Source organism: Diachasma alloeum, unplaced genomic scaffold (assembly GCF_001412515.2).
Source record: "Diachasma alloeum isolate Michigan unplaced genomic scaffold, Dall2.0 Dall_scaffold_00178, whole genome shotgun sequence".
Classification (NCBI taxonomy): Eukaryota; Metazoa; Arthropoda; class Insecta; order Hymenoptera; family Braconidae; genus Diachasma; species Diachasma alloeum.
Window position 1 is genome coordinate 3,976,340 of NW_021680344.1, and position 12,416 is coordinate 3,988,755.

Consider the following 12,416-nt stretch of genomic DNA (forward strand, 5'->3'; position numbering starts at 1 on the left):
CCAAGTGATTTGTTTGACTTTTTAAATGAAAAGATGAGGAAAATAGAAAATTCATTTCGTAAAATTTCTGTAGAAAACGTCGCAATACTGATTTTTTTCTATAAAATAATTTCTATTTTACATTTTCTATAGAAAAAGCTGTAAATTTGTGGAATTCATCAATAGAGTCCAATAAAATGCATAAAATAATGGCAACACTCATCATAATATTGCAAACATTTGTATTCATCTTTTATATACAATTTATAATAACCATTGCAATGATTAATATACATATCACAGATGCAAATGAGTCGTACTTGCTCCTCACACACAATCGTAATTAATCATCTAATCGAAAAATTGATTCTTCAAACACACGAGTAAAAAAAAAAATCGACAAGTTTGCTGTAAAAAAACACTCACGTCATGTTAGTCCGTGACTGACAATTCAGTTATCGGTAAATATATTATTCTGAATAAATTATGCAGTAGACGATTTGAAGGGAAATTTACTAGGGTTTTTCGTCAACGTCATGCTCCGTTGAGTTTGTTGTTATTTGAAGGGGAACTGAGAAGAGCTCCTCCCAGGGGGGCTGGATTGCGTTTATCACAGCCTCTGCTGCACCTGGGGAGACGAATTTCAGGGTCCACAGCTCCTCGACACCAGCCACTTCGTCGAGGAAACTCAGGGCCAACGTTTCCTCATTGAAAATCTGAAAAAAGAGCATTTTAGAAATTAATATCATGTGAATTCAACTGATTTTATCTCATTTTAAAGCACAAAAGGGAAATTAAAATGAAAATAAAGTTGTACGAAACTGAAATTATTGTGATGATGTTAAATTTGAAGAGACTTTCCTCGAGGAAAACATTACTGCATTTGAATTTGAAAAAATGTTTCTCCTACAATTTCCCCTTTTAAATCTAAAAATGAAAATCTCCAAATCCACAATCAACTCACCACTTCAATCAAATTACTGATCCCCTGTTCAGTGAGTTTGACAGGTGTCTCCACGGAATCAGGCAGCAGCCAGTGCACATGATCGTCAGTCAGGATCAGCGATGAAGTCGTAACGACCAGTCCTCCAATCTTGATGGGCTTGACCTCTTGGTTCTCCAGTTGCAAAGCAGCTGACGAGAACAGAGCAAGGATCCTGACAGCGTCCCCAGCCCTCTTGAACTTCGACGAGGCCATGAGACTGTGAATGGCCCCAGTGCACTGCTCAGGGACCAAAAACTCCAGTTCGCAGCTGGGAGGCAGTGACAATTCCGTCAGATAGAGAAGTAGGTTCGAGGTCCTCTGGAAGTCCTGGAGGATACACAAGAGGGTGAGGCTAGAGGGCTCCTCTCCGATCTTATTTGGCTGCTGCAGTTCCACCACCAGCCCCTGCTTGAAGGGCAGGGGAGAGAACGTCCTCAATCTGTCCATCGTCCAGCTCATCTCCTTCTGCAGCCAACGTTGGGGGTCCTCACCCTCTGGCCCTGTTATCCTCAGGATGTATATCTTGGAGGTGGTGAGGACCAGGCACCCTGGGAAGGGACGCACTTGCGTGCGGATCAGTATGTCAGACCTCAGGAGCAACACGAGCTCCTCGTTCTCCTGCTCGAAAACGTTGAGGATCAGGTGCAGCTTGATCCTGTGGTCCAGACTCTTGAAGTCTGTGTACGAGTACTGAATGTCGCTCGTCGAGGAGAAGTCGGGACCGTCGTCTGATTTTAAGGGGGAGCCTCGGTTCGTTCCTATCTTCATGCTCTGCAGGAGACCTTCCATTGATTTTAAGAGAATTAATTTCAGTGATCAAACTGGGGGAATTTAGGGGTAGTAAGTGAACAACAATTAATTTCAGGAATTTAAATTCAATTTAAAATGAAGTTATTAATGGAATTCTCTATTTTTCGCTAATTTAACTAAAGAAATAATTCAAAATGTCTATAGAAAATAATTACCTCCGAGCATTGACGTCAAATTAGACACAGGAGTGTTGATATTCTCGATGTCACTCCCAACTAATGTATTATCACTCTCAGACACACTTCTGTTATTGTGAGATTGTCCAGAGACTATGGAGACCTGGAGATTCCTGTTCTCGTACGCAGTACAGATGCTGTCAGTCAAAGAACCTGAAGAAATTATCAACCAATTGTCACGACAATTCTAATGAGAAGTGATTAATGATTTATTAATGAGAGTGATTGAATTATTCCGATCGAACCTGATGAACTACTTTCGGTTAGACCCGCCATAACAGGAGTGGTGTCTGGAATTGTTAATAAGGTAGGGGCAACTGCTATTCTCCGCTCCTCTGAGGATCTTTTCCTACTCGGTGTCGATGTTGACCTGAGTTTTGAAATGAAGAAACTGTTGAATCATTCGTAGAGTCAATTTCAGTGAACTCAGTCCACTTTTTCTCATTTTTCAAAGTTTTATGCAGAGTATTTCGTTAATATCTCCTAAACCTTCAGGTTTAGAGGAAAATGTCAGAAATACATTTTCACAGCTTGTGAAATTCTCCATAAAAAATGTTTTATGACATTTTGCTCTAAACCTCTTCCTTCTCGCGATATTTGCTAAATAATCCGCATTAAAATTTCTCATTTTGAGAAACTTTCATCTAAAAAATTATTGGATTTTTTAAAATTCTTCACGCTCACCTGGTGCCATCATCCAACACCTCAATGCTACTTTGACTCGGATTACTGAGAACCTCAATATCACTCTCGTACTTCTTTGCGACAGTGCTTGCAGAAGGGGTCGACTCTCTCGACTCCTCCAGGCTCGTAGCTGAACCTAAAATCAATCAGAAATAAAATCAGTAATAATCATAAATATCCAGCTATCACTGAGATACTGATGTTGATTGTTTCGTTGTGATGTGGATGATATGACAATTCAAAATAAAAGCCTAGAGAATTCGTTAGAAAATTCTATTAAATTCCCATTGAAAAATTTCAAAGTTTTACAACGCATTTTTTAAATAAAAAATGCCAAGTTATTTTTTTAATCATTATTTTGAAACTGTTTTATAGAAAAAATCAGTAGAATTTCATTTTTCTATATGACTTTTTCTATTGAGACATTTTCCATAGAAAATATCTCAACTTTCTAGTTGAGAAAGTTGAGATATTTTATCTCAATAGAAATCCAATAGAATTTTCTAGCGAATTCGCCAGATTTTTCAGTGAAATTTGTCCGTATGTTAAATGCAGAAGTCTATTGATTCCGTGATCTGTTATTTTTTTACGTAAAATAATTAGTGAATAATTGACGATTTAGAGTATGAACAGTGCTGTAAGAGTGAAATTACTTTTGACTGAAAGCTTACAGCTGACTTGGGCTTGGGCTTGAGAGTCGGAGTACACCATAGAAGTGGACATAGCACCCTCTGTTCCACCTGCACCGGGGGATTAGTATGTTATATAATTCCCAATTCAATAAATCGAACAAAACGCCATTAATAAGTTGATAAATATAAAAAAACAGCACGCATAAAAATAAATTAATGGAAAATCTAGGAGTTTCGCTAGGAAGTTCCATTCCAATTCTATTAGTGTTTTTTAGAATTTCCATTGAAAGATATAAAAATGTCATAAATGCCGACTTTTATGCATAATTTATTCTGCTGTGATTTTTTGTAGGAAAAAAGAGAAGAAACAAATTTATACGTAAGAAATTTTACAGAAAAATAAAAATCGATGCATTCAAAAAAAAACATGTGCGATTAATACATTAATGATTAATATATTAATAAATTAATTAAATCTCTTAAATGACTATTTCATTCACTGACAATAAATTGATGGAGATGACAAACCAAACTAGAAGTAATAAATTTAAATTCTATCAGTGTTTCGCATATCATCTGTGCAAATAAGAAAAAAAGAGAAAGCAGCTGCACTGATCAATGCAGTAATGTGATTTTTATCGTCATTCTTCTAGGAAAACAGTCTCATGCAACTGCTTTATCTGATACTCACCGATACTCGAGTGCGAGGCGGAGTGTTTCAGATTAGCTGACTGACTCTCATCGGTGTCTCTCGTCACTTCAGACCTGTCGCGATTGGACTTTTGATTGTCTGGTTTAATCTCGTCTAAGTCCTTTACATTCTCTCCGTCTGATGTCAATAGCTCGTCGGTTTGGATTACTAGAGTGCTCTTGCACGAGGGACACGTGGGGGGCTTCATACCTGAAGAACATCATTTTGAAGATGAAATAGCAAAGAATGGATTAAAATTCACCAAAACTGACGAAATTATTTTGGAAATTTTTAGGCCTTTGTCATTTTGTGCAGTTTATTCCGTAAATATCTCGTTAACCAGTTGATTTAGAGACAAATTCCTAAAAATATTTTACCTACCCCATAAAATTCTCTACAAAAAATATCTTACGACATTTTCTGCTAAACCCCTTCCTCCCTGCGACATTCGCAGAACAATGAGTAAATTTTCGTCGTCAAAATTTGATGCACTCAATTTGCAAATAAAAAATAATTTCTCCCCAACTCTCTTCCCCAGAGAAATTCCCAGAATCATAAAAAAAAAATTATCTTCTCAAAATTTTACTCACTCGCCACAGGAACAGTTGACACCCCCAGGAAGCAATCTGGATCCTGTGAGAAATGTGTCGAGCACTTCATGCACTTGAAGACCTTCAGTAAAATGGGTCTCGCCTTAATGAACTCACAAACAGTCTTCACAATTTTCCCAGCGTCGTCAGCCTCCACGAGATAAGTTCTGGTCTGTCGATCCCTCCTGGTAGTATCAAAGATAAAATCAATGGTGGGAGTCTCTCCCCTTCCCATGACACAAGACAAAACCGTCTCTGTGGACCACCTGTACTTGATCCTCCCAGTGATGGAGTCCCTCTCCTTGACGTCCTCAGCAGTGATAACGAGGAACAACTCCTCCAGCTCCTCATTCTCCCTCTTCTTCTGGACCAGGAAGAGCTGTCCCTTCTCCTCCTCAGGGTCATAAGACTCTATCCTCCCCCCCTCGACTCTCCCCCCAACTTCCTCACTGGACTCTTCATTTTCCTCAGTCCCTTCCCCAGGATTTTCTCCAATATCCTCAATGATTCGATGATCCCCAGCTGCTGAATCCCCAATTGCAGCAGAGACAGGGCTGTCAATGGAAGGTGTCGACGCCAGAATATTCCTCTCGATCCCCATGATATCCTGAACAAAACTCCCCGCATCACTGCTCAGCCACCTTTCCCCCCCGAACTTCTCCCTCAACGCCAGAATCTTCTTCTTCGTCTCCAGGTGCTCCATCGACGTCTCGAGGTACGACCTCTCCCTGGCACTCTCACTCAAGCTCTCCTCGACCTTCTCATCATCAGCGATAACAGCCTCCATGACATTCTGCCTCCTCCTCTTGACGAAGGACCTCTCCATGCTGTTCAAGGAATCCGTCATCTGGGAGGTGATGATCTCAGAGGTGTTTGAATCGGAGTTGACTGAGCAACAAAAAGAGTTCGACAGATCTTCTTTACAGGGCGAGGGGACAGACCTCATCGTGAAGAGCCTGTTCTCAGACAACAGAAGCTTCTCAGACTTCGACAGGGGTGAATGATCCAGAACGAACTTGCTTTCAGCTAACGACGAGTTGAGATGTTTGATTGTCAGGGTCCTGTGGCGAAGGTGATAGGACAGAGGATTGCCCTCCAGTGTCACCCACAGCAGAGCAGTCATCGTCTCCAGGGGCCAGAGGACCGAGTGATCAGCGAGACAGTTGAAGGACAGGTCCAGCTCGGCCAAGCAGTCGAGCCCCTGGAGGCCACTCAACGTTTCCACGTAGTTGTTCTTGAGGACGAGGGTCTGGAGGGTTCGATAAGTCCCTCGATTGAACCTGGGGACATTCTCCAATTTGTTGTAACCGAAGTTCACGTGTTTGAGACTGGGGAGGCAGTCGATTTCCCCGGCTGTTGATATGAAATTGTGGCTCAGGTCGAGGGTCTGCAGCCAGGGCGCCAGCTCCAGGGACTTGTCGAGCCTCCCGAGGCCGTTGTAGGGCAGCGAGAGGCGCTTCAGGGAGGCCCAGACGAAGCCAACACCTGCGTCGCCACCACAAGCTGTCAGGAGACGACCTATCGAGCCAACTCCACCTCCCCCTGTGCAGGAGATTGACTCCAGCTGGCCTCGCACCCCTTGGATACCAGTCACCAGGTCTATGCAGACCTTCTGGAGCTCCAGGTACTTCAAGTGACGGAATTTTGTGATGTCTATGGAGGTCTTGGGGTCGATGGGCGTCTGGGAGACCTTCAGGGAGATCGTCTTCTGAACAAAGTCGTGGAGGAACTTCAGGTCTCTGAAGACTTCTATCTCCGAGCTGTTGCAGACCTGGAAGGAACTCTCCAAGTCCTTCGAGTCGTCCACGATCAGGGAGAAGGCGTCGTTCAGGTTGTGGAGGAGCTTTGTGGAGAGGGAGAGCTTGCTGGTGCCGTTGAGGACTTGGTCTCCGTTCTTTCGCAGGAGACCAGCCAGCTCCAGGATCTCCTGCATGCTTGGCATGCCTATTTTTGGGACTGACATTGTGCGAATTATGGCTGGAATGAGAATTCCATGGGTTTTTTTGTTTAATTGTTCTTTCTCGCGAAATAGAGTTATTGAATTGATATTTGGGGATGAAAATTGAGGGGAAAATAGTAGACACGTTTTTTTTTGTCTCGATGAAGGGTGAAAGGTTTAGGAGCGATGGGGGATTGGAAATGTCTTCTATTTTTCAGGTGATTTTTTTATTTTTAACAATTTTTTTTAATGAAAAAAATAAATCTCTGATATTTTTTATTTTGTTTTATAGTGTATCAAGATGATGGACTACAGAAATTCAATCTCACCAGATTCTGTACTGAAATCTATTTTTTTCTATAGAAAATTCATAGTCATAATTTTTTTTCTTTTTTTCTTATTACAATTATAGAAATTCTCAGGAGGTTTCTGGAGATTTTGAGCTTCTACAGGAAATATTTCCGCTAATGCTCCGATTATTTTACAGGGACTAATCTATAAATTCTAGATATTTACAGATTTTCATATATCGCCTGTAAAAATATCCTAAGCAACAATCAAATTCCTGAAAATTCCTCTGAAAATTCACAAAATCATCGCTTGTAGAGGCTAGAAATTCACCCAAATATTCCTCTGAAATTCCTAGACTATTTCGTCATGAAAAATGATTTTTTAACAGGCGTCATCCCTAGACAAGTCCATTTTCCACGAAAAACCCCTATAGAACCTGTCTATAGAATTATTTCTGGGTGTGCCATGTAATTATGAGATGAACAGACAAAAGAATTGGGCGATGAAAAATACTCACGCGTAGTTCACAAATATATGCTGACAATGTAAAAATATTTTCTGACACAATATTGGAATATTGACAAATTGATCCTCTCATTATATAATGGAGTGATAATTCTCCATCGGATGCTTTGTTCACACCAGCATTGTATATTCCCTTATTTCCTCACGGTCAATTGGCACTCGGTTTATTCGACGAAATTCTAACGAGTTTCAATATCATTCCCGTGTTCCACTTACGATGAATCAACTCCAACTGAAAGTTGTTCTTTGTGTCTGTGCATTTGGGGAAGTGTTGGTTGTGTTTATATTTTTGTTGACTACGTACGCCCATATGATCAGGTCTAGCCTGTTTTATCTGGCGATTTTGAGAATTGAGTGCTCAAGTGGTAAAACAGAAAATAAAAACGAAGAGATTTTCCTATTTATCCTATTTACTAAAGATGAAAGAAACGTGAAGTTGTTTTATATCAAAATATCTCGAAAGTGCCTGACCGCTAATCCTTAATTCTGATTGGTCAATATGTGACACGAAGTTATTCACAAAAAAAAACACGCGGCATTTTCAATTCTTCATCGGTGAAATTAATGTTAAGAATAATAATGGCAAAAATCTGGAATAGCAGGAGAAATTGAATACAATATGAATACAAGCGGTTGGAAAAACAATTCAGTTGAGATAAAATATTTTGCATTGAACATTTCTGTTGAATTTTTTTTTCAATAGAATTTTCCCAAAACTAATGGATAATTTTTAATAAAAACTTCAACAGAATTTTCTTCAGACGCGACTCGCCGGATGGCGCCCTGTGCCTCTTCCCATCCATCCTCACATTTTGCAAAAGCTCAAACTCCATTTCTCACTATCCATCCATTCCATCATCATCATCATCACAAATAAACAATTCCTAATCCATCACTTCCCAAAATTTCACATTCCCATCATCATCTCTCTCCATCAGAACCCTCTGAAATGTCTTCATCAGATCAATCCCCCATTATTATTCATCTTTAATTGCTAGCAGTCGCCATTTCTACTGTTTTTCCATCCGACTTCGATACAACAAATAGACGTAGTCCCTGAATTTCTTGTTGTCGACCTTCGTCACATGATCATCTCGAGATAAAAAGCCTCGAGTGAGTGAATACGCTGGTACTCGGGGTTAATACCGAATAATGGCTGGGTTGGGGGCCAAAACAGTTGATGGATCACCTGTCAGTGTGTCAGGAGCTCCGGTGAATGCCGGCGAGGGGCTGGAGAGTGAGGACAAACCCCTGCAGTCAGCATGGACCTTCTGGCTGGACAAGTAAGAGCACTTCGATTATTATTTTTTCATCGACTAAGTGATTGTTGTTGTCAATGAAGAGCTATTCCTGGCACCACTATGGCAGAGTACAAGGACAATCTCAAGGAAATTTACACTGTTGAAACGATATTGGGGTTCTGGTCGGTTTACAATAACATTCCGAAGGCTAGTGAAATTCAGGTGAATATCTAAAATCTTGTTATCGTTGTTGAAATTCTCTCACTATATGTTAAAACAATTCATGATTTTTTTCTGTATAAAAAAGGATCATTATTTTTTATTTGTAAATAGTTCGTTATTTATAAATAAATGTGAATCAGAGAATATTTACATTTATTCATAAATAACAAACTATTTATAAATAAATGTAAATATTCTCAGAGTTTTTAAGGGTATTTTAAAAGTTTTTTCTCAACTAAAATGTTCAAATAAACTATTTTAGTGAGAACAACCAATTTAATCATTTTATGCAATTTTTTCTTTGGGAATCCTTCTACATAATTTTCTAATTTTGTCGTGCGTGTAATGACGAATGAATTTTAATTTTTTTTAGATTAAATACAGTTATCATTTGATGAGGGATGGGAGACCGCCGCTCTGGGAGGAGAGTGCTAATCAAAAGGGTGGGACTTGGAGGCTCAAGTGTCGTAAGAGTGATACGGTGAGTATTCTTTTTTGTGAATGTCTGGAGACGAGAGAGGTTTAGAAAAAGAATCTTACAAGACTCTCTCGTAGGAAATTTCCAATCCAATTGATTCGGAAATATTCGTACGATAATTTCGGTGAATTTAATGCTTTCTTTTTTTTTATCTAATCCTTAAATTCTGCAGGAAAGAGTGTGGAAGGAAGTAGTGGTTGCCGCAATTGGGGAGCAATTCGATGACTGCGTGGCTGATGGAGATGAGGTCTGTGGGGTCACAGTCTCCATCAGAGATAGGGATGATTTGATACAGGTGTGTATTTCCAAAATAGCAGTCTGTTATTTTTGGATACAAATGGAATTAATGATCAAGATTTAAAATAAATAAGCGAGAAATGAGGCTTCCCGAAACAAATGTCAGTTGGTTCTCATGTGGAAGAGAAGGCTTCGAAACACAGAAATTAAGAACGTTTTGAAAATTCTAAACTAATATTGCATGCCACTACTCCCTGAATATTACAGAGCAGCTCAATTCCTCTATTCACATTCAACCATCATAAATTACTGGAGAAATCGAGATGGTATTGAGTTGTACCCATTAATTAATCAGTTCCACACATTAAATCTTCTCAGATTTGGAATGTCGATGCATCACTAGCCCCAGAGTCAAAAATACTCCAAAAAGTTCATGATCTCCTGCCAGACGTCAATTTTGCTGCCCAGTTCTACAAGCGTGAGTATTTCGCGTACAAAAAAAACATAAAAAACGTAGCAAACTTTCTATTAGGTATTAGCTGGTTCTGTTTAAAAATTCCGCAACTTATCTGCGAATTTCAAAAGATGAAATTCTAGTGATTTTTTCTATGACATATTTTCTATTCGAAATTTTCTATAAAAAAAATGGAGAATTTTCTAGAAAAATCTGAACTTTTCCAGCAAAATCTGAAATTTGCTAGAAAAATCTGGAATTTTCTAGAAAATTATGGATTTTTCTAGAATTCCGACAGATGGCGCCACTGCCGATTAGGAGCCATAAGGACTTTTCCCCCTAAATGCCCTCTTCCATAGTGAAAACAGACGTATTCACGTTAAAAAGAAAAGAATCGGCAGAAAAAAATTAATACAATTTTCAGGAGAAATTAAGATATTCCAATTAATTTTGATTTCGATTATTCTTGCAGCACACCAGGCACATCACGCGTACAATCGCCACTAAAATCATGATCGAGAACGACGAACAATGTACAGGCTGCTTAATAATGTCAATTACCACTGTTCAAATAAAATCAATGAACTCTATTTCTTCCACGGCGATGAAAAAAAATTATTAATTGAAAATTTTTTAAATTTAACAGAGATTATTGATGTTTAATGGCTTGTTCATCCGCAGAAGTGTTTATAATCGTCCTTGTACATGTTATTTTGTGATAATAAAAAAATCGATTGAGAAAAGACAAGAAAACGTAAGAGATTTTTTTACTTGTTATTTTACACTAGTAATTTATTAATATTATCACTATTAATATTATTATAATTTATTTTTTACTACATATTTAAACTAACCCGTTTTATTGGGGAATTCCCTAATAGAATCGGGCAAAAACGAATAGAATTTTTAATAGAATTTCAAAATAAATCCAGTGCAGTATGTCAAAAAGAATTGTTTAGGCAGTTTATCGCAGACCCAACACTCGAAAATATCTTGGGGCTATTTCAAGATTGACACATTTTACCATTTCTCCAGTGCATTCATCCCATCAGAAATTCCTCGATTTGCATCCCGAGTGTTATTTTCAACTTTCATCAGACCGTAGGATTATCATACAGCCTTCGTATAAATAATACCGCAGCCTCTGATACGCTAAACATCTCAGTATTCCCCGGAGGTATGTGGGCAACGCTTTTTGGAATTTCCTCGATTGATTAATCGAACGAGTTTCATTCTTTCCATTTTTATGTTCTCACGCCGGGATTTTTATGACATACCAGATTTTTTCTAAAACAGTATTCACGACCGCACTTGGTCCCGCGGATACGTCGCCAGACGTCTGGCGTCTAACAGAAATTCTAATCATTTTAGTGATGTACCGTCAAATTCCATTAGTGTCGCGTGGATTTTCCGTTTGCGCTGGGAATTTATTCGCCAGTTATGTCAATCCGGTTTGAGTTAATTCAAATCGGGGGGGGATGGGTTTACTGAATCGCAAAAATTTTGTTATCTTCATTTTATGGGAGAATTCACTGTAATTTTTTATTCATTTATTCAATAAAAATTGAAAAATTCCGCAGCTTTTGGAGATCCAATTGTTTTAATGATCGAGTCAGATTGACAAATGATAAGGTTTTAATTAAACTATGTGTTGTTAATTCGAAAAATTATTATTGGAAAAAATTGTTTAAAAAATTATTCACATCCCGATTTATTATAGGATTTATTCAATAAAAATAGAAATATTCCGCAGCTTTTATCAATCCAATTTTTTTAATGACCGAGTCAGATTAAAAATGAGGTTTTAATTAAATGATGTGTTGTCAATTTGAAAAATTATTTTTAAAAATGATTAAAAAATTTATTCAAATCCCGAATTATTACAGGAAATTTAAATTTCTGTACAATACCTTAGACTGAATTTCCGTAAACATCGTTCCCATGAAAACACTCGGAACATTCATAAAATTTTACTACAGATCATCATCATAATCATTAATTTTCGATAATTGGTGATAAAATTGATTTTTACCACAACTTTTTAATCAATATTTACGTGTTTTCTGAATGACGATACATTTCGCTATAACTCTCCGGTTAGGGGACTATCCGGATGGATTGGCGCCAGTACTCTAGACACTTTCAATCAATTATTATTCATTTCGGTGGGATTAAAATTGTCAGCGCGGGCTTAACGATAACGGAATAAAAAAAACATAATAATGATTGACATAGTAGTATTAACGTTGCAAGGCATTGTCAGGAATTTCGTTGAGATGAATATCTTATTATAATAGTTGTAATCTGATTTCTGATTTTGACCCTTGAAAGCATTTCACTGTTCATTGTAAACTTTTTTAAGGGTCATTTGACCCTCAGTATCGTTTGAGCATCACCTAAAAACCTCCTTAAGGGCCATTTGACCCTCAAGACCGTCTGACCATCAACTAAAAGGTCCTTAAGGGTCATTTGACCTTCAAGG

General features: G+C 38.3%; 2 protein-coding genes across 4 annotated transcripts; one reads left to right on the plus strand and one right to left on the minus strand.

Annotated features, from left to right (window-relative positions):
- Nucleotides 1-204: 204 nt before the first annotated feature.
- On the minus strand, nucleotides 205-7,596 carry LOC107040421 (serine/threonine-protein kinase 11-interacting protein). 3 transcript variants are annotated; one of them, XM_015260516.2, is made up of 9 exons: nucleotides 7,295-7,596; nucleotides 4,548-6,524; nucleotides 3,958-4,167; nucleotides 3,306-3,374; nucleotides 2,635-2,770; nucleotides 2,196-2,320; nucleotides 1,930-2,103; nucleotides 944-1,746; nucleotides 205-695 (listed from the first exon to the last, which is right to left on the minus strand). In XM_015260516.2, the coding sequence occupies exons 2-9, from the start codon at nucleotides 6,508-6,510 to the stop codon at nucleotides 495-497; spliced, it is 3,681 nt and encodes a 1,226-aa protein (XP_015116002.1). In that variant the 5' UTR covers nucleotides 6,511-6,524; nucleotides 7,295-7,596; the 3' UTR covers nucleotides 205-494. The 3 variants fall into 3 exon arrangements, with proteins under 3 accessions (XP_015116002.1, XP_015115996.1, XP_015116009.1); XM_015260510.2 differs by having other exon boundaries at nucleotides 3,288-3,374; XM_015260523.2 differs by lacking the exon at nucleotides 3,306-3,374.
- Nucleotides 7,597-8,086: 490 nt separating this feature from the next.
- LOC107038789 (eukaryotic translation initiation factor 4E type 3) lies at nucleotides 8,087-10,687 on the plus strand. The gene is made up of 6 exons (XM_015258065.2): nucleotides 8,087-8,585; nucleotides 8,645-8,765; nucleotides 9,139-9,246; nucleotides 9,416-9,538; nucleotides 9,859-9,958; nucleotides 10,407-10,687. Exons 1-6 carry the CDS (start codon nucleotides 8,455-8,457, stop codon nucleotides 10,439-10,441), a joined length of 618 nt encoding a protein of 205 aa, XP_015113551.1. The 5' UTR covers nucleotides 8,087-8,454; the 3' UTR covers nucleotides 10,442-10,687.
- Nucleotides 10,688-12,416: the final 1,729 nt, after the last annotated feature.

Coding starts and splice junctions, on each gene's coding strand:
- LOC107040421 (XM_015260510.2), bottom strand. CDS start 6,510: ATGTCAGTCCCAAAAATAGGCATGCCAAGCATGCAGGAGATCCTGGAG. Junction 3,375..3,957: donor CGCCTCGCACTCGAGTATCG/GTGAGTATCAGA, acceptor CCCCCGGTGCAG/GTGGAACAGAGGGTGCTATG. Junction 2,104..2,195: donor AACCGAAAGTAGTTCATCAG/GTTCGATCGGAA, acceptor TAATTTCTTCAG/GTTCTTTGACTGACAGCATC.
- LOC107038789 (XM_015258065.2), top strand. CDS start 8,455: ATGGCTGGGTTGGGGGCCAAAACAGTTGATGGATCACCTGTCAGTGTG. Junction 9,247..9,415: donor AGTGTCGTAAGAGTGATACG/GTGAGTATTCTT, acceptor TAAATTCTGCAG/GAAAGAGTGTGGAAGGAAGT. Junction 9,959..10,406: donor TGCTGCCCAGTTCTACAAGC/GTGAGTATTTCG, acceptor TTATTCTTGCAG/CACACCAGGCACATCACGCG.